The 19,566-nt window shown below is 34.6% G+C and overlaps 2 protein-coding genes across 2 annotated transcripts in view; both read left to right on the top strand.

Annotated features, from left to right (window-relative positions):
- Positions 1–537: 537 nt before the first annotated feature.
- On the top strand, positions 538–13,178 carry LOC144451336 (ATP-dependent RNA helicase DDX55-like). Its single transcript, XM_078142147.1, has 18 exons — positions 538–645; positions 1,384–1,434; positions 2,153–2,239; positions 2,817–2,971; positions 3,709–3,858; positions 4,303–4,450; positions 4,855–4,896; positions 5,905–5,961; positions 6,557–6,714; positions 7,371–7,463; positions 7,723–7,837; positions 8,654–8,739; positions 8,893–8,981; positions 9,436–9,562; positions 10,239–10,320; positions 10,693–10,785; positions 11,436–11,504; positions 12,433–13,178. The coding sequence occupies exons 1-18, from the start codon at positions 538–540 to the stop codon at positions 12,469–12,471; spliced, it is 1,749 nt and encodes a 582-aa protein (XP_077998273.1). The 3' UTR covers positions 12,472–13,178.
- A 3,716-nt stretch (positions 13,179–16,894) lies between these two features.
- Positions 16,895–19,566, top strand: part of LOC144451098 (voltage-gated potassium channel subunit beta-2-like) — a 144,654-nt gene continuing 141,982 nt past the window's right edge. Inside the window, exon 1 of the mRNA XM_078141870.1 lies at positions 16,895–16,978. The gene's annotated coding sequence lies outside the window, so the exon portion shown is untranslated. The remainder of the gene's footprint in view (positions 16,979–19,566) is intronic.

Below are 19,566 nucleotides of genomic sequence, written 5' to 3'. Positions count from 1 at the left end.
TTCTAAAAATTGCATCATGGGAATTAGCAAACTTGCATATGTGAACACTGAATATTCATGACTCCTAAAGTGCTATCATCTTCAGTCAAATAGTCATGAATATGTATTGTTCACCTAACACATATGTATGGCTCCTAAGTCCCATGATGCAACAGTTGAACACTGCTATAACAATGGCAGTGAAAAAAATTCAATTTGACATTTCTTAGCAATTGTGCAAAATTCATGTGATGTAAAATCAAGAAATTATTCTCCAGAGCCAAAACTTTATGAAAATCTCTATTTCCTGGAGTGGCACTCCCTTTTTCTAAGACCTGGTCACACCATTGCATTGAGAAGTCCACTCGCTTGATTCTAAAAATGAAATATCCAGTTTCAAAACTCTTTGGAAGCAGATATATAGTATATATCAGTTGGTATAGAGAGTTAACATGGATGCGCCGGATCCGTGTGTCACTTGTACAACGCACCCGAGCTAGGGGCTCCGATACAGTCCACCCACCCATTTTGCTTAAGCTAAGGTGTATTGTTTTCAAGATGGCGTCGTACTGCGACAGCACATGGGAAGATCTACCAGTAAAGCTGAGTCAGTCTATCGCCAAAACTCTTAAAAAATTAAAATTTACACATATGACACCAGTACAGGTAAGTTGGTTGAATGTCACGTAAACTTTTCAAATGTTCTATACTTTTCAAATGGCATGGTTTCACCGTAAACGTTATTTTGGAAGCCGTGATCTCCATCCATCCGGTTGATCAATTTGCTGGTTCTCGTGATGTTTACATTTTTTGTATGTTCAAAACACAAAATTATTTCCAGGATAGCGTGGGTGCTAATGATGAAAGTTTTATCAGAAATATAACATGTCATCATAATAGGTTTCTAATCATAGGGTATTGAATGGAGGAACAACACTAAATGTCACATGTATCTCAAACATAACGATACAAACATTGAAACAATATCTTGCAAGATGCCAGTATTACAGTAACACGCACAAAAACGGTACATGGTCTATTTACTACATTTTGAGATGAAGTCGATGTAACTGTTTCAACCCTTAGATAGACTTGGTTGTATAGTGTTGGTGTTAAGTAAAAGAATTTAAGAACGATACTTTAATAAATTCGAATCTGCATTGACTCGGATCATGGAATCTCAATAATAGATCCATGCCCATATGCATCCTTATTTTCAAACTTTTGGGAAATTAAAGGATTTTCATGTACAGAACAAAGTAGTTGTTGTCTTTTTTTTGTATTTATATATTTTTCTGTTTTCATGAGACGTGATGGCCTGAAATAAAAGGAAATAATAATAAATCTATCTATGTACATATTCCACTATCCTAAAATTATTACATATCTATATTTTCATTGTAGGCAGCTTGTATACCAGTTTTTATGACTAATAAAGATGTTGCTGCTGAAGCTGTAAGTCCACCTTCATTTCTACAACTTAGTAGAGAAAGTTGTAGATAAATTTTATTTAAAGTTAGTCCAAGGACTTAAGTACAGAATCAGATATATTTGAGACCTCTTGGATCTCTGATTGAGAATGTTAATTTGCATTCAGAGGAGTTACTACAGAGGACTTCTTGTTCAGTGTAATTTTTTAATATTTTTTTTTGCTGGGAATCGCTACCAGCGATTTTCTGTAATGCAGACAAATACACACACACACACACACACACACACACACATACACACACAGCCATACATACATACATACATACATACATACATACATACATACATACATACATACATACATACATACCTACATACACACACACAAACACACACACACACACTCACACAACTTCTTTTTCTTTATATATACTGGCAGCATAATTGATAATAGTAGTTTTTGTATACACTCATACATGCGAGATGGAGTAAAAAGTAGTAACCAGCATTCATGTATAAACCTGTACAAGCAAGAGTACACATCCCTATGGCCTGAATTCTGCATACATGTCATGTCAGGTCACCATATTGTAAATTGAATTAACTGTATCATCATACAATAGTTGTATATTGTATAACTGCAATATAAATGGCATGACACAGTGTGACACATTTTCAACAAATAATTTTCTTTTGTAAAACATAGTTTATATAGATATTACATACCTTCCTAATCTCACAGGTTACAGGCAGTGGAAAGACGTTAGCATTCTTAATACCAATGCTAGAGATTCTATTGAAAAGGTCAGATCCACTGAAGAAGAGAGAGGTAAGTTATATGCACTGTGTTAAATGTTTGATGGACTCAAATATTCTATCTATCAGGTATTGCTATGTTTGAAACACATTATGTAGATTGATTTCAGTGTTCTCCCCAGGATAGCTATAGTGTGATGACCCAATTTAAAAAAAAAAAATTTCAACAAACCTGTCACTCAGTCTACTATTTTATGGCAGTTACTGTTCTTTTTATTTAGTACTTTAGAGCAAGTGTGTTTGTGGGGCAGATGTCATTTGCTTGTTCATGATTGGTTCTGCAGTTGTCTTCACTGAAGTAGGGAGGGTTATTTTTGTGTTTCCCCATGGATCTGCAGACTGAATGGGCTGGACAAACACACATAAAAAAAACACAGATGCAGGGGTATTTAAGTGATGTGTGCGCTGACCAGAAACAATTTTTTTTTTGCCTAATGCTGGATAAATAAATTAATTGCCTAATCAAGGTCCATCGTAGATGGATCTAACTTACCTTTCCAAAGTAACCATATTTTACTGTTCTATTGATTCTTAGAACCATTAGCAATATATTCTCCAATATTTGTTTATTTTCTCTTGGTATCCTACAGATAGGTGCAATAATCATTACTCCTACAAGAGAATTAGCCATACAGATAGATGAAGTTTTATCACAATTTATCCAGAGAATTCCAGAGTTTACAACACTTCTATTAATTGGTGGTACCAATCCTATTTTAGATGTTAACAAATTCCTTGAACAAGGGTAGGTGTTTGTACTCCTTTCATTCAAACATCATTAAATTATAAATATCAAGATCTCAGAAATCATTACTTTTGATATGCTATAGTGTATTTACTTTACATACTTTTCATTATTTTGTACTAGTTCTGAACTCAGAGCGTAAATTATTTACCTTGTATATATTGGTTAAATCATGTAGCCTTTTTCAGCTATTATATTTTACAATTCAATGATGTAGACTTGTCATATGACTGCCATAGAGGGCGCTGTATATTACCAGAAATTCCATCCCCTCATCCCTGTTTAGTGATGAGCCTTGCTGATTTATCTTGATAGCGTCTTTCACTCGACATTTGATGCAGTAGTCCTTACCTGCAATAACCTTGATGTTGTCAGGGTTGATGGACTGTCCAGATGGAACTAATACAAAATACTATTCCAGAGCAAGGAAAAATATTTTTGGTTGTAATTTTCACCAAGTTTGGATTAGGGTGTTGTAATCACAAACGTAGGGACCAGCCATCCGTTTCTGATGATGCAACAATATTATATAATACACATATCTACTCAATATGTCAAGAATTTTGTAACTTTTGCCACAAAATACTTCTAAAAAACTGACTAATTTTTGCAATAGTTTCTGGTTGAAAAATAGAAAATGTGCTCCTGAGCTTGCAATCCACTGTTATAATTTGTGATATGAAGACCTTTTAGTCGTCTTGTATCACATACTGTATCTTTGTATATTTTATTTACAGAGGTAACATTATCACAGCAACTCCAGGCAGATTACTAGATCTATTTAACCGTAAACATGATGGCATAGACTTAGCAGGCTATGTAAGGACATTAGAAGTGTTAGTACTAGATGAAGCAGACAGACTGCTAGACCTGGGTTTTGAAACAAGGTAAAAGTACTTTGATTTATATGGTGATGAGGCAACAAAAAAAAAGATTTGCCTGGTTCCTGTAACCCAACCTAGTTTTTTTTAGTGCCACCCTAAACTTTTTAGGTAATTTCAAAAAGTTGTCGAAAAAATCAAAATAATTTGCGAAGTCGGATTTGAAATAGTAAGATTTGAAGACGTCATTGCCTCATGATCAAAACAACATGGTGGAATACAGTGTACCACATGATCTCTTCTGTGTATCGTACTAGAAAGTGTGCTCACATCGATGAGAAGTCTCTGTTGACCTCTGTAAATATGGCTTACATACACTGAAACAGTCTCCTTATGTTATCCAAATACATTATGATTCAACTATTGCCACTAAGATGCCAACTTGACAAAAAAATTATCATTTGTAAAGCCGTCGTTTGGTAATCTTTCCATTGTTTTCATCTATTACAGTATTAATCAAATATTAAGTTATCTCCCGAAGCAAAGAAGAACTGGATTATTTTCTGCAACACAAACAGATGAAGTTGAAAAACTAATCAGGGCAGGGCTCAGAAATCCTGTTAGAATCACAGTCAAAGAAAAACAAACGACGTCACAGGTAAGAATTGAATGTAAAGACTAATCACATAGTACACAGACTCTGATGTATATTAGTAATAATTATATTTATTATTATTTAAATGTTTGACTCATATTTCAAGCACCACAGAACCAATGATTTAGATACATATTGTCAAGATTTAGCATAACAAGGGTATGAATTCTGTATTTTCTGTTCAAACTTTTACAATTCAATTTTTGCATGGTACAATGGCCTACCATTATGTAGAATAACCAGGGTATAAATACTGTATTTTCTGTTCAAATGTATACAACTTGGCATGCGTTTTATATAACGTGAAGTTAGGTTTATGACATGAATGTATATATACTTACATGTATATATACATAAGTTGAACAGTGGATTGATTTACATTGATTACATTTATTTAATTTATATAGGCAATCCAGAGAACTCCGTCATCATTGAATAACTACTATTGGGTGAGTAACGTTACTTATATTATGTAAATCTAATTAGAATCTCAATCAGAGAGATGACTAGTCTAGTTACTATATATGTAGTTGTTCTTGACAATCTATTTCCAACATATGGTCAAACAGACGAATTCTATCGAATATCTAGATCTCCTGCTGGGGAAGGAATGAACAGCGCTTGTCAGTAGTAATCCACCACACACAGACAGGTGGTTGTAATTGGTTACTTCGTTCAGTTTTACTACAAACTCTACTTCTAGTTTGAAAGTAAGTGACATGAGGACGCGATAACGTCATCACAGTTTATACCAACAGTCCAATAGCATTAACTTTGCTGTTGGTGGTAAAAAACAGAATTGTGTGCTAGAGAAATCCATTTGACTATATGGTGAAGATGATTGTAATGCGTATAGGACTAGACTAGGAGATGACTGGACTGAATGTATGAGGGAAACACGCTCAACATGTATACAAGAAAATAAAGGAATAACTTTTAGATATGAAACTTTAGGGTTGACGATGAGAGTGGTTAGCTGAGAATCTACACATTTTCTGTCCGAGCCTTGCCACTGCTACCAATATTTGTGTCTGAATTGCTAAGTCCTTTGACAAGATATGAACCATGATAGTGCGCCAGTCAATGCAGTTGTATAAATGGGGACCTGGTAGGATAGAAGTTTTAGTGTATAGGATTGAATCATTTATGTGTATTGTCATAGAAGCAGCAGGGGATTGTATGCTATCTGATACTGAGTCATAGGTAAGGAAGAGTAAAGTATCTTGTGCCACTATAGGTCCACCCAAGGAGTAAATAATTGTAAAGTTTTCTGAGCAGAGTGAGAATAGAACTATATAAAAACTTACATTATTAGATATATGTAAACTAAATGGAGGCTTCTAGTAGATCAGATTTTAATTATTTTGATTTTAGGGAAGGAAATATCAATTTCAGTGTCTAAGTTGACAATTTCATTTCATTTCAAAATGATATCCTTTTCTCTGTGTGATCTCTAGATCTGTGATGTAGATGAAAAATTTAACTTCCTTATAGCATTCTTGAGGAAACATAAGGTGAGTGAACTTGTATACTAACTAGTTTGTGTGTGTGTGTGTGTGTGTGTGTGTGTGTGTGTGTGTTTGTATATATCTTTTTGTGTGTATTTGTATGTGTTGTGATGTGATGTGTGAGTGTGTGTGTGTGTGTGTGTGAATGTGTGTTGTGTAACTGTGTTGTGTATGTCTGTGTTTGCATGTGTGTGAGTATATATCTGAATGTGTACATTGTATATGTGTTTGTGAAAATGTGTGTAATCTATGTATTTGTGGTTATGTGTTTGTGTACATGTATGTATGTATGTATGTATGTATGTATGTATGTATGTATGTATGTATGTATGTATGTATGTATGTATGTATGTATGTATGTATGTATGTATGTATTTATGTGTGTGTGTGTGTGTATGTATGTATGTATGTATGTATGTGTGTATGTGTCTACTATTCTATGTATTTGTGTGCATGTTTGTGTGTATATGTGCATTATATCAATGTCTGTACAGATTGCTATATAAATAAATCATAATACTAAAATATTTCTGTCAGTCATATTTTTACTCACCACAATTAACCAACAAGATATAACAAGAGATACACAATTTTTTTTCAGATCCAAAAACACATACTTTTCTTCAGTACATGTGCCTGTGTTGAGTATTTTTCTCTAGCTTTAAAAGAACTGTTAAAGAATAGTAACGTTCTAAGTCTTCACGGTAAAATGAAAGCAAAAAGACATAAAATATTTGACAACTTCAGAAAGTTAGACAGGTAAGAGTTAATTTTTTTATCATCCTTGGTATTACCCATAAGTGGGGTGGGGGTGGGGGCTATTATTCTCCGGACAGAACTACATACACATACAAATACATGTACATATGCATCTGTATTGATATGAAATTCTTTTGAAAACTTTTTCAGTGGTATGTTGATTTATACACAACATATACACATGACATAGTGGAGTCATGATGGACGAATGGTTAGAGTGGTTGGCTTGGAATCTGCAGGTTGCAGATTCGAGCCCCGTCGCTGCCATTTGTGTCTGAGTGGCTAAAGTCCTTGGGCAAGATTTGAGCCATGACTGTACCTCAGTCAACTCAGCTGTATAAATGGGGACCTGGTAGGATAGAGGTTGCAATGTGAATGCTTTAATCCTATGTGATTATAAAGGCTGCAATGGTTTATATCCTCCCCAGGGAGTTGAGGAAGTATAAAGGGATGTACCGATATAGATCCATGCCAGGGGTAATAATTGTGTAACGTTTTAAGAATTGAGAAGCGCTATATAAAAACCCACATTATTATTATTATTATTACATACATTGACATCATTTTAAAATCTTTTCAGTGGTGTCTAGTTACCGGTAGGTACAGAACGTTCCTATATACATGTATTGATATATCTTTTTGAAATCTTTATTCAGTGGTGTGTTAGTATGTACAGATGTAATGGCAAGGGGTGTTGATATTCCCGATGTGGACTGGGTTGTACAGTATGATCCACCAACCTCAGCCAGGTAAATCTATGTACATTTTTGTATTTAGTTATTTTCTTGATGTCAAAATTATGTTGATTCAGTACCATCAGCCATAAGCCTCACAAGTACATAACTGAAATATTGATCCATTCTTAGAAACTTGCAACTAGGAAACAGCTAGGTTTAAAAGGTTACAAATATCCATTGTCATTCAGCTTATTTTGTGATCAGGCAAATTGTCTCTACTATTCCAAATACTTGATGACTAACGTGATGTCACTTGTTTATTTCTTACTAGTGCCTTTGTTCATCGATGTGGTCGTACAGCTAGAATTGGTAATATTGGTAATGCACTCGTATTATTAGCACCAAATGAAGATACTTATGTAGAATTCATTGCCATTAATCAAAAGGTAAGTTTATGATCACTTGAATCAATCAAAATGGGTATTCAGAAACTTATCAGTGGCAATTCTACACTTCAGTGATCTATTAAAAAAAAGTGTGTTTACAAAACCCTATGCACCTGGTTAGATTTGTCAGATTTCAAGGAGGTAATGTCAAGTCAGAGTGAGTTGTGGGTAAAATATTGTACTGTGTGACCCACAAAACTGTTTACGCCAGTATTTTAGCTTTATTTGTTTGATTGTTTTAACCATGCTTTTAAATCTATTTTATGTACAACGCTTTTGAATATTAATAACTAGAAATGACGCTTTAGAAAATAAACAAACTTTATTTAGAAATGATGTCCAACAACTAGACTGTTGTATGATATACAACCCACAAAAAAACACTGATGTGTTTGCTTGCTTATGGTAAGCAGGAATTAGACAGATTTTATGCAAAGACATACACTGTAATTTTTGTTGGTAATTTATCAAAGTATGAACACCACAAGAGCCCCAGATCCCATAACTCTGTTTACTACTAGAACCTTGGACATTATGACAGTGGAATCTGATGGTTACTGTTACATTATAACTTCCACAAATATAGACCTATTAAAAGTGTAGTGTTCGTCTATATCAGAGGCACCCACTATTGTTTTTGTGTCAGTTGTATTGTCGTCTTTACCTTATTTTGTCAGTGCATGAAGTCTTTCCTTTGCTCACTTCATTCAAAGAAACATACCAGTGTTTTTTCATGGGTTGTAGCTCTATATATACTAATCTAGAAATGACAAACATGGTAATCATTATAAAATGTCAACCTTTCTTTCCTCACAGGTACCTCTCCAAATATTTACACAAGGTTCACAAGTAGATGTGATAGATGTTTTACAGAAAGTAAGAAAAATGGCCACAAAAGACAGGTAGGTGTTTCCATGGTAACATTTTGGGTCATATTGATTTGTTATTCTTTAATCTAGAGCTTTCCTTGAAATTTTATGCTGATTACTGATTCATTTTTCAAAAATATTTTTTTGTAAAATAATACTAAAGTATTGTTTTTTCTTTCCTTTCAGAGCTATATTTGAGAAAGGAATGAGGGCATATGTATCATATGTACAATCCTATTCTAAACATGAATGTAGTCTTATACTAAGGGTCAAAGGTTAGTTTACATCATGTCATACATAGGTCAAAGGTCATTTTACAACATGAATGTTAGACATAGGTCAAAGGTCATTTTACATGATGAATATTTTCTCGTACTTTTGGTCAAAGGTCAGTTTTTGACGTGACAGTTGCCTTGAAATCCTTCCATTTTGTTTTGTGTATGTTCTGCTCAAAAAGAAAAATTGAGATTTAGTTGAAGAAGTTTACAATGTTAAGGACATAACAATATCACAATTTGCATTTTCAATGTGTAAACTGTAGGACTCGGAAAAATAAAATTGTATTTGAAGAATTCAACTCCAATTTTATTTTCTCCAAATTTCGAAAGTATTTGAACTTATCGTCTGGTTATGAAAGGTTTTGAGTTTTAAAAAATTCACACATGGTACAACTCACCACATGAAAAGATACAGTAACAAATATTTATGCCTCTTTCCGTGTCATTTCAGATCTTGATTTTGGGAAACTTGCTAAAGGCTTTGCACTGCTTAAACTTCCAAAAATGCCAGAACTAGAAGGCAAAAGAATTAATGGTTTTGAAGCCGTTAAAATGGATTTCAACGGTCTAAAATACAAGTAGGTCAACAAAGCTATCTGTCTTGACTTTAGTTTGGAAAGATGTTGTCCAGAGTCAGATTAAATTTAGATGTGAAAACTATTGTCTGGGATTAAAGTGGCACAAGCTGAGTTTATAAGTTTTTTACTCAAGTGAAAATACTTAAATAAAACCACATTCCAGTATAATGTTGATGCATACCTTCTATGACATTATGATTGTCTTCTGGCATTGTTAGAACAGTTGATTGCATACTAGGGATTACCTGAACATTTTTTGGTACATACCATAAATTATGTATGGGATTGTTTATGGGTTATATCTTAATACCAGGTTTGAGTTCAGTTAATTGCAAGTGATGGTTAAGTGTACTTCAGTAAGTACAATACTGTGAGTACCTTTTAAATATACAGTAAAAACTACGCCTAAACACATATAAACTCAGCTTGTGCCCCTTTAAAGGAAAAGTTGGTGCAGAACAAAAGAATGATCACATGCAATTGTTATGGATCCAACTGATTAAAAAACTAAAGTCTGAAAATTGTTGCTGAAGACGTATTTTCAATTATTTTGCTGGACAACAAAAACAGAAAAATAAGTAGTGATTAAAATACCCTCTTGTATGTGATCACAATGTACATTTCTGGTAATTAGTCAAAATAAGGTGTAACAATAAGTTGATTTTCATTCACTTAGAGACAAGTCAAGAGAAAAACAACGACAAGAAAAAATCAAGAAGCAAGAAGAAGAGTATGCAGAAAAACGAAAACAGTTCAAGGTAACAGTATATACTCTACGTCAAGACAACGTACGTCTATGTCACGACAACGCATGTCTATGTCACTGGTTCTACTGTGTTCAAAATATGAGTCAAAATGCTCAAAATTGCCATTACTTTTCCTGATTTTTAAAAATATTACCGGCGATAGTGTAATTGTATTCCCAATAGTTTTCTTCATTCAGCCGGAAAATACTCATGACCTAAGGGGTTGTTACTTCTCATCTAGCAACTTGTAGTGACAAGGCCCCTTAGGTCAGTTGTATTTTCCTAGGCTGAATGAAGAAAAATATTAGGGAATAATATCTTTAATTATGGTGGCTATATTTAGGTGTCACCACTCTATAATTTTACCTATTTGTTTATCAACAGGATAAAACAGCATGGTCCAAACAGAAAGATCAAAAGAGAAGGAAACAAGAAAGGAAATCGAGGAAAGAACGGGCAAAGAAACGAAAACAACAGGTTTGTAAATACAAACAACCACAAATCATATGAACAAGTTCATTTCTGTAGTGCTGCATAGACATGTCTTTCAATTCATGCAAACACACCTTATTTGGGTTACCCATTCTGTTGTCGTTTTCAAAAATGTGTCACAAGAGGGCGCCCTACATGAAAGCTAAACATCACTTGGCAGTACTTGAACCAGTCAACAAAATATGGCTAGAACAACTCTGTTAGTTCCTAAGAAGTACATAATCTGAAACAAAGTTAGCAGGATGCTTTGACTTCCTGAGAATGTAACCAACTTTCAGGATTGTTGGTGGCCAACCAGTTAGCCCATGTGCTACTGTATTTACCATTGCAGTCAGGATTCAAACTACAGAGTCGGCCGGGTTTAATAATTAAAAATTTCCTAGATCTGTATGTAAGAAGGATTTGCTGAGTTAGACTCTACCAAATCACACAGGTTTACACCAGGTACTCTAGCAACACTAAAAAACATTCACCCAGTGGTGATTTAATACTATGCAGATTGTATGATATTAGGGGCAAGTCATATAATAACTAACAAAACAGTTTCAAAAAAAAAAGTTCCATTTGCAGCTAGTGCAGTTCTAATGTCTAAATTAATGAATACATTTACTGTTTGTATTTTTCACTATTCATAGTTTGATCAAGAAGATTTAGAAGATCTTGCCAAAGACATAAGATTAATGAAGAAACTAAAGACAGGAAAGGTAAGAGAAAAAAGGAGGAAGTTCTTTATTTTACAACACTTTATACTTAGTAATGACATTTCAACTCACAGAGTCAAAACATTTCCTGGAAGTGAATCCAAAATGTTGCTGACATTTCATCAGATTCCAAGAAATTTTTTAATCCTGTGAGTAGAAATTTCATTGCTAAGGATGAACCCAGAGTCCATGGACATTTATTCTCACAAAATTGTTTATATTTATCATAGAAGCACTAAGATGTATTCACAAGTTCTCTTCTTCAACTTTCGATGAGAAACAGACATGTTTTGAACAAATCATTTGTCCTTCTTCAGTGTCTAACTGAATCTGACCACAGACAAGGAACTGAATTGTCTGTGATCTGACAGAATGATCCAAATTTGCTGGAGGTGTTGAGTAAACTAGAGGTGTGAGAAAGGTTAGCCTTGATATGTATATTAAAATTGAGGGGAAAGTACTTGTCAGTTTAATGTACATCTAACTGTCCATCTTCTGTGATAATGTCACTGTAGGTTGGTGGAATGTCAGACACTGAAGAAGGACAAATAATTTGTTCAAAACATGTCTGTTTTTTGATCAAAACTTGAAGAAGAGAACTTGTGTGTGAATCTTTATTTACAGTTCAGTGAGTGTCCAAATACATAGCCAACTTACACCATGACTTATAAACAGAAAATTACATAGGCACATGACAAGACATGAATGTTATTTATGTCTCAATCACTTATGGGTTCACACTGGACAAGTTGTGTTGTCTCTAAGGAGAATAATCTTAACCAAAAATAACTAAGCAAATGTGAAGTTTAAGTCACTCCTGAGGGTTGTATAAATTGTGCTAAGAAACAAAGTTTTATTTGGGTTTCCATAGTTACTGTTAGGTTTTTGTACCATGCACATATCAATCATATGTTTCATTGTCTCATTTCAGATTTCCAAAGACGAATTTAATGAACAGTTTGAAGATTAATACAGCTCCTGTCATCACCCCTATATTTATTGGACAATGGATTGATCACAGTCTCCAACATTCTGCTGTGGATCGTTCTATTGAAGAATCAGGGGTGTGAAGAAAGAAATTCTGATATGAATGTCACAAAAACAATTTTCTTATGTTCATCAAAACTTTTAATTGGTTTTCCAGAGGATTTAAATGAACATTTATCAGAAAGATGTTATTTACTCTGCTATTCAAATATATTTTTGTGGCACCAGGTCAGTTTAGTCTCTGAGGTCAATCTATGACCTCTGACCTCTGGTCATGGTATGAAAATTACCAAATTGTAAATACATGTATATCGTATGAATGTAGGGAGAAAAATGTTTTGAAATATGTTTACAATCCTACATTTTAGAATAAACATGAAGAACATGAATTTCAAAAAAAATATTTGCTTCTTCAGAACATACTAGCATTTGAATGGAATAAGTGTGAAATATGAGTATATTAGTAGTAGTCAGAGCTCTTCTTATATGTCTGTATATTGCTCGACCTTGCCAACTTACACCAAAGAGGGCTAATTATAAACAAAAAACAAAGAAGGGCGCCCCCAATGATAATTCATAATTCAGTCAATGTGTGATGCAATGACAGTATAGATCCAGAAGTTCAGATAGCCACTGAAATCTTATCGGTTGCTGTTTCATTGGTAATCTTTCCATCACAATTTAATATATTCCACATATTTTTTTAGTGACTCATAATCATATATGTATAGATAGAATATAATATTATGAATATGAATGATATTACTACTTTTACTCCATCTTCCTTGTATGAATGAAATAGAAAGTATATCATTACCAGTTTTACTGCTAGTATATAGACAAAAGTTATTACAAAATTATTCCAAGTATCAAGCAAGTATGCAGAGTTTATGTAGATGATGCTTATTCATTGCAACATCAGTTTGAAAGTTTGTATCATTGGTATCCTCAATCCAGGCAACACTATACGTCTTTGTGCTGTAGACTCTTACATGTAGTTTATCAGTTGTGTACACTATTGATAACAAACACTATCATGTTACTTATTACATGCCCAAGAGTGTCATTCATTACAATTACATTATTTGTATTACATAACATATATTATAATATATTCATACATACCACTTTTATACAGAAGGCAACCCCGACGACAACATTCCCAATCTGTCTCCAATCTGATGTAGAGATCAACCCCTTGTTAGATTCTATCTTACTAGATCTTACTACCTGTAGTAGATGCAGTACTGTAGCAGTTTCACTCTGTCACTCTCGGTCCTCTGCTAGAAGTTTGTTTTTCTGTATTTTTCTAAACAAACCGCGTAAAAAATAAAAAAGTAAAACGAAAAATGTTGAGTCACAAAATAAAATATAAAAAAGAATAAAAAGTATTGTGAATAAAAACAGAGCTAAAATTATTGCAGCTATATCTGTAGTAGTTTTATTTTAATTGCTTACTATATTATGATACATAAAACTGTATTTGTTTATATATTCAGTTCTGCTTGATTGCCGATTTTGGAGAGCTGTGATCAAAACAAAATGTAACTATTTAATACAGAGGACGAGTCGAGTAGAAATAGAAGTAGAGAGATCAACTTTGACAGCTCACCTATCTCCATACTGCAAAGAATATTTTACTTTAAATTTTGAATTAATTTTCATTAAAACATAATTAAGTACAGTGTACTTTCTGTCATGAACTCCAAGATCTATGTTATCAAATGACACATTATTCGTTATTATTTGGACAATATCGGTGACAATATTTCATCTTCTAGAATTCCACCTCTGTCAGTCCGAGTGAAAATAGAGCCTTTGCTCATCTTGGTATCCTCCCCACAGCGAGATCTGTTTACACACAATATTATGGTGACGTAACCGTGTCACATTCTAACTATCGCGATATGTTGCTATGATATGATGTACATATAGTTTGCCCAGTCAGTTATGATGATATCGCTTCAAGCGTAGCTTTGAACCAGGGGTGAAGCTGGAAGATTTAATTTCTCTGATCGTCTAAGAATTGGAGTCTCTTTCCACCTGTTCTGTATGCGATGCGTACTGGTGACTAGATACCAGGTGAGATGCCTATCTATAGACGTGGTCTCAAGGTTTGTCCAAGCACCCTCTTGTTGGTATTAATGTCTCTGAGTTAGCGTAAATTTATGTAAGGAGACATGTTCTAAATCCTCGTAAAAGTTGTAGATAGGTACGTAGTAGGCCTAATGACAATTTGATATACAAATGCGCATTTACAGTTATGTTGACGTAATATTATTACATCATTGTAAAGTTGATACTATGTGACTTGTCTCGGACATGTACACCCAAGATGTTACCGTGCATGGCTGTGTGCATGTTAAACTTGTTATACAACTTGAACAATTTGTATTTGTATAGTTATCAACGGTATATAGATTGTCTACATTTCTAATCAAACGAATTACACATACAAATATCCGCCCTCTACCCTCGCCAGTTTTTTCTGGTCCCCCCCTCCCCCAGCCTGTCGACGGAAGCCATAGGCGAAAATTTCTGGGAGAGCATCGGGTGAATCAACGAAAGGGTTATCTTCTGGTATATATACCGTAGGGGCTTTCCGTCAGTTTCGATGTCTATATCAATTTGTAAACATTTGTACTGGTAATAGTTTGATTCAGAGAAATCGACTTTATCTAGAACCCTAGAAATTCGACCTTTGAAATTTGTCCATGACCATGACGTGGTTGTATGATTATTATTTGTTCGTTCAAGCTGAACAATATAAGTTTATAATAACGTTCACGTTGATGATTAACATGATTAATGATTAAACACGAACTTTTCTTGGCTGCAAGGTACGCCGCCGTGACGGGGCGCCCTCGCACATCGGTGCGGCCGGTGAGGGCGGAGCAACACGACGTATCTTAAAGTCTAGAACTATTCAGTTACAAAATACCCTCAATTTTTATTTCAGAACCAGACAACAGATAAGGAAAACGACCAGTGTCTTCTGAAGAATTCGAAGAATAACCTTTAAGTTTCTTTGTCTTATAAGAAAAGTGTGAGACGTGACGATGGCAGACAAACAATGGTTATGGGCTATATTCTGGCTTATTGTTATCATATTTGTAGCCTGGCCAGTAGGTTTATTATTTGCTTCATTTTATGTTCTATGTCTACCATTCGGAGTGTGTATTGAAATATGCAAAGATATCTCCAATCTTGTTCTGAAAATTGTCCAGTGGCCGGAGTGGTGTGCTAGAAAGATGGTCGATAAAGAAGAACTCAGCTCAGCCTAATAATGGAGTCGAACTGAATCCAAAATCTGAACTTATGTAGACTTTATCGTATTTCGTTCTTCGTTTTGTCTCTGTCCGTGTGTGAATGTTATCTAAATGATCCAATGTGATTGTATACTGATCTTTTTTGGGAGGGGGCCGAACCACGTCACTTGGCGGGTAACATTCTTGTATCACATAAGTTCAGGGACGTATCTGTTTATACGTCCCTGGTAAGTTTTAACAACTCCGTCACATGTTTTAATATCAACCACCTGTCACCAGTCGTCCAAGACATGACACGAAACTGTTACCATGCAAAAACAACAAGAAGTCCAGTAGGATATATTGTAATTACTCCGTTATTAACTTCATGCTTTGTTGATCGAGAACATTCTTAGAGATACCCAGGGTAACGTTACAGTATTTTTAGTAACCAACATATTTTTGTATCTAAATAATTATATACAATTATATCTGAATATCCAGTTAACGCTTTACCAGTTGTTAGCTGGGACTCATTTAGACTTGTTCAGCACTATGGGTTTAATATTTTCGATAATAAGTTGAATAAATATTTGAAACACGCACACGTGTACTTTGAATTGAAATCGTCTGGTTTATACATACAATGCTAGTTGCATTTCGTTTACTTTAGCATGTCATTTAGGTAATACAAGACCACTGTTGGCTCTAGTGTTCCAATTGGTGGGTTGAGGTACGTATATTCCATAGCTTTACTACTGGACCATAGCCCTCAACGTTAAGAAAAGTGCATTTCCGTCGGTGGCGGCGCTGTTATCTGACCTGGCGGGTCAAATTTAATCCTTCAGATTCTTGAGAAATACTACCTCAAATCACAGTTAAGGTTTAAGGTAAGAATTCCTACCTAAATTGTTTTGAGCTATCACCTTTCAGTAGATAAACCTGTTACAATTGAAGTGCCCATTTCATTTTTTTGTGATACCAACCGCCTTTGAATTTAGTGGTTTGCAAAAAGGCATGTTACAGCATGATCGATGTTGCCACTTTTTTCTGCAGACGATTTGGGAGATCAAGAGTGACCGAGACCCCAGATCATACAGACAGCATAGGCGCCGAATTCAAATAATTTTGGCCAGGATTTAATACGAAGACGGCAAGTGTGAATTTGGAATCGTGTACACACTTTTTGTGGAAGAACGCACGGAGATAGTGGAATGAACGACAGAAACCGCCGTTAAAAAGGTAATGCTAAACACGAGATATTTATCTCACCCAGACTGCACTGAAGACAATGTCATGTCGACAGTGCAGTGTGAGAGATGTTTTTGTTGTTGCGCCGCTCTGTGACAGCAGTCAAAGCCGGACGTTTGGCATTTTTGGCATACCGCTACATAGTTGTGGAGTACGCTTCAACCTTCGTACTTCGTAGTCTTCTCTGAGAAAACGTACCGCCGGAAATGTTAAAATTAATCTACACACTTTAAAATTTTTTTAGTACTAATTGAAATTTGATCTCTACCATAATAAATTCGTACGTTATGTTAGATACTTGATTATTCAAGAAAATGTTGCAGAATTAGTCAATAAGTTGTTTTAAATAGAAAAAAATTCCATCGAGAAAATTTATTGCATTCGGTAAATGACAAAAAATGACACTGATTTCCCATGGGGTAGATTGTGTTCTTTAAGTTTCACACAGTTTATCCTAAGAAATGTTTGCTTTCCAAAAATACAGTTATCACGTCTTTAACTGTAAGGTCGCCATGACAATAGTAAGTTTTTAAACCAAAATTAAAGTGCTTGATAAAGTTGTGAATTTTTCTTTTATATTTTCAAACTGAAGAGTAGTTCAAATGTGATCAAAGTTTTGCCTGATGTGTTAAATGGCATCATATCACTGCTTGCGGTGATACTAGACTCTAGAGCAAAAACACTATAATTTTGTTAATTCTGTATTTACACTTCAGACTTTCATAGCCCTAGGTGTACCTGAACAGGAAAATGAAAATGACACGTCAAATGACAGGATAATTAAAACATAGATAAAAATTATAGATAGTACTGCATGACTGTCTACATTATGTAAATGAGCTGTATGACATCTGCAAATCATTGATCGACCTTGAGCCCTTTTCCTGTTGAGACAAGTATTTAACATTTTTTTTTCTTCAAAAAGATGGAGTGCTCCAGAACATGGAAAGAGTTAGACAATCATGTCTGTAGATCCAAAAGTTGTAGATAGTACTAAGTACAGTCCCAATGTTTTCCCCAAGGATAGATTGTAAGAACAGTATGTTGTTACATTTTTAGTCTAGTCCCTACATTATTGTAAATGTGCTATGATCATCTCAGTCATCTCCGCTATATGGTCAAATGGATTGCTGTAGAGCAGCATCCTGTTCTTATCACAAAGTGCATTAGTTTACGCTATTGGAGAGTTGATAAAAACATGGTGTCCTCATGTGATTTACTTTCAAACTGGAGGTTGAGTTTGTTGTAGTAAACTGAATTTAAGTAACCAATTACCACTGTCCGTCAGTGTGTGATGGATTACTAGTACTGACAACATGTACTGTCCACCCGCAGATTTACCTAGATTTTGCAAAAAAATTGTCCTTTGACTACATGGAGAGAGAGAGATAATAGTCAAATGAAAATGGATACATGTATAGTTGACTGTAAGATATGTCGTGTTGTCCAGCCCTATCAGGTTTCTTAACCACTGATAGCATGGCCTGAATGTCTGTATCTTACAGACTACATGTATATACTAGACTTTTACAGTTTGTATTCTCGTAATCATTCTGTATCTGTATAAATATGACCACATAACTGGCATAATTTATGATTGACGGATAGAGAAGGCACTTAGTCAAGCTGGATGGAAGGCATCAAGAGATCCAACTTTAACTATGCTATCTTTAAGGTTGTTCTAGTCTATTATTGTTCGTGGGAAGTTTTTGAAGATTACAATTTGGTATCTAGTAGCAATGAGTGTTTATAGCATTTTTTTCCATACGGTTTGTGCTGATGAATTCCTCAAATTTCCTTGGTTTTATTGATCTTTTTGGTCTCTTAAAAGTTGCACACATACACAGGAGCTACTACAGTACTTCATGATGTATAGTAGCACTGAAGCATATATCAACAATAGCACTTATCCTTTTTGTTATCTCTGGTTAAAGTGCACCAAGAGTGCAAAACAGTAGACTGACTGTACAATAGGTACATAGCTGTATTCTAACTAAGAAGTCACGGTTAACCTGCTTTGTACGCTGTACTCATATTTACATTATTTTAGCCTCAGACCACTATATAGAAGATTTTGGGCGCATGAAAAATTTGGTGTAATGACAGTGTAGGACATGTCAGACATACTTTAATTTGGCTGACAATGCAAGGTGAAAGCGGACGCTACTTGTAAAAAACTTAATCAGTCGGCTAACTGTATTCAGTTCAACTGTCATTGACAACTTTCACAACAGCAGAATATAGAAATATGACTGCTCATAAAGTATGTTAGTGGGACTTGTTTCTGTGGAAAAAAATGTTTGTGTGTAATAGCTAACATCAATCTAGTGCTGAAAAACATATGAAAATATACAGTAGTCATCTAGGAGTGGTCACTTTCCCCTCAGTAAACATGTCACATTGAGTGTTGTTGTTTAAAATGTTTTAACAAAGAGATTTATTTGAACAAGGGATTGCATTGTATACGAACAATGAATTGTGTACACATGGTCAGTACATTGTTGAAACCTTGCAAAAACAGAATAACACTGTATTGTCAATGTTAAGGTACCTGGATAAGTATTAAATTACTGGTGCAG

Source organism: Glandiceps talaboti, chromosome 21 (genome assembly GCF_964340395.1).
Source record: "Glandiceps talaboti chromosome 21, keGlaTala1.1, whole genome shotgun sequence".
NCBI lineage: Eukaryota > Metazoa > Hemichordata > Enteropneusta > Spengelidae > Glandiceps > Glandiceps talaboti.
The sequence above is the reverse complement of the archived record's forward strand: the minus strand, read 5'-3'. Positions and strand labels throughout refer to the sequence as shown.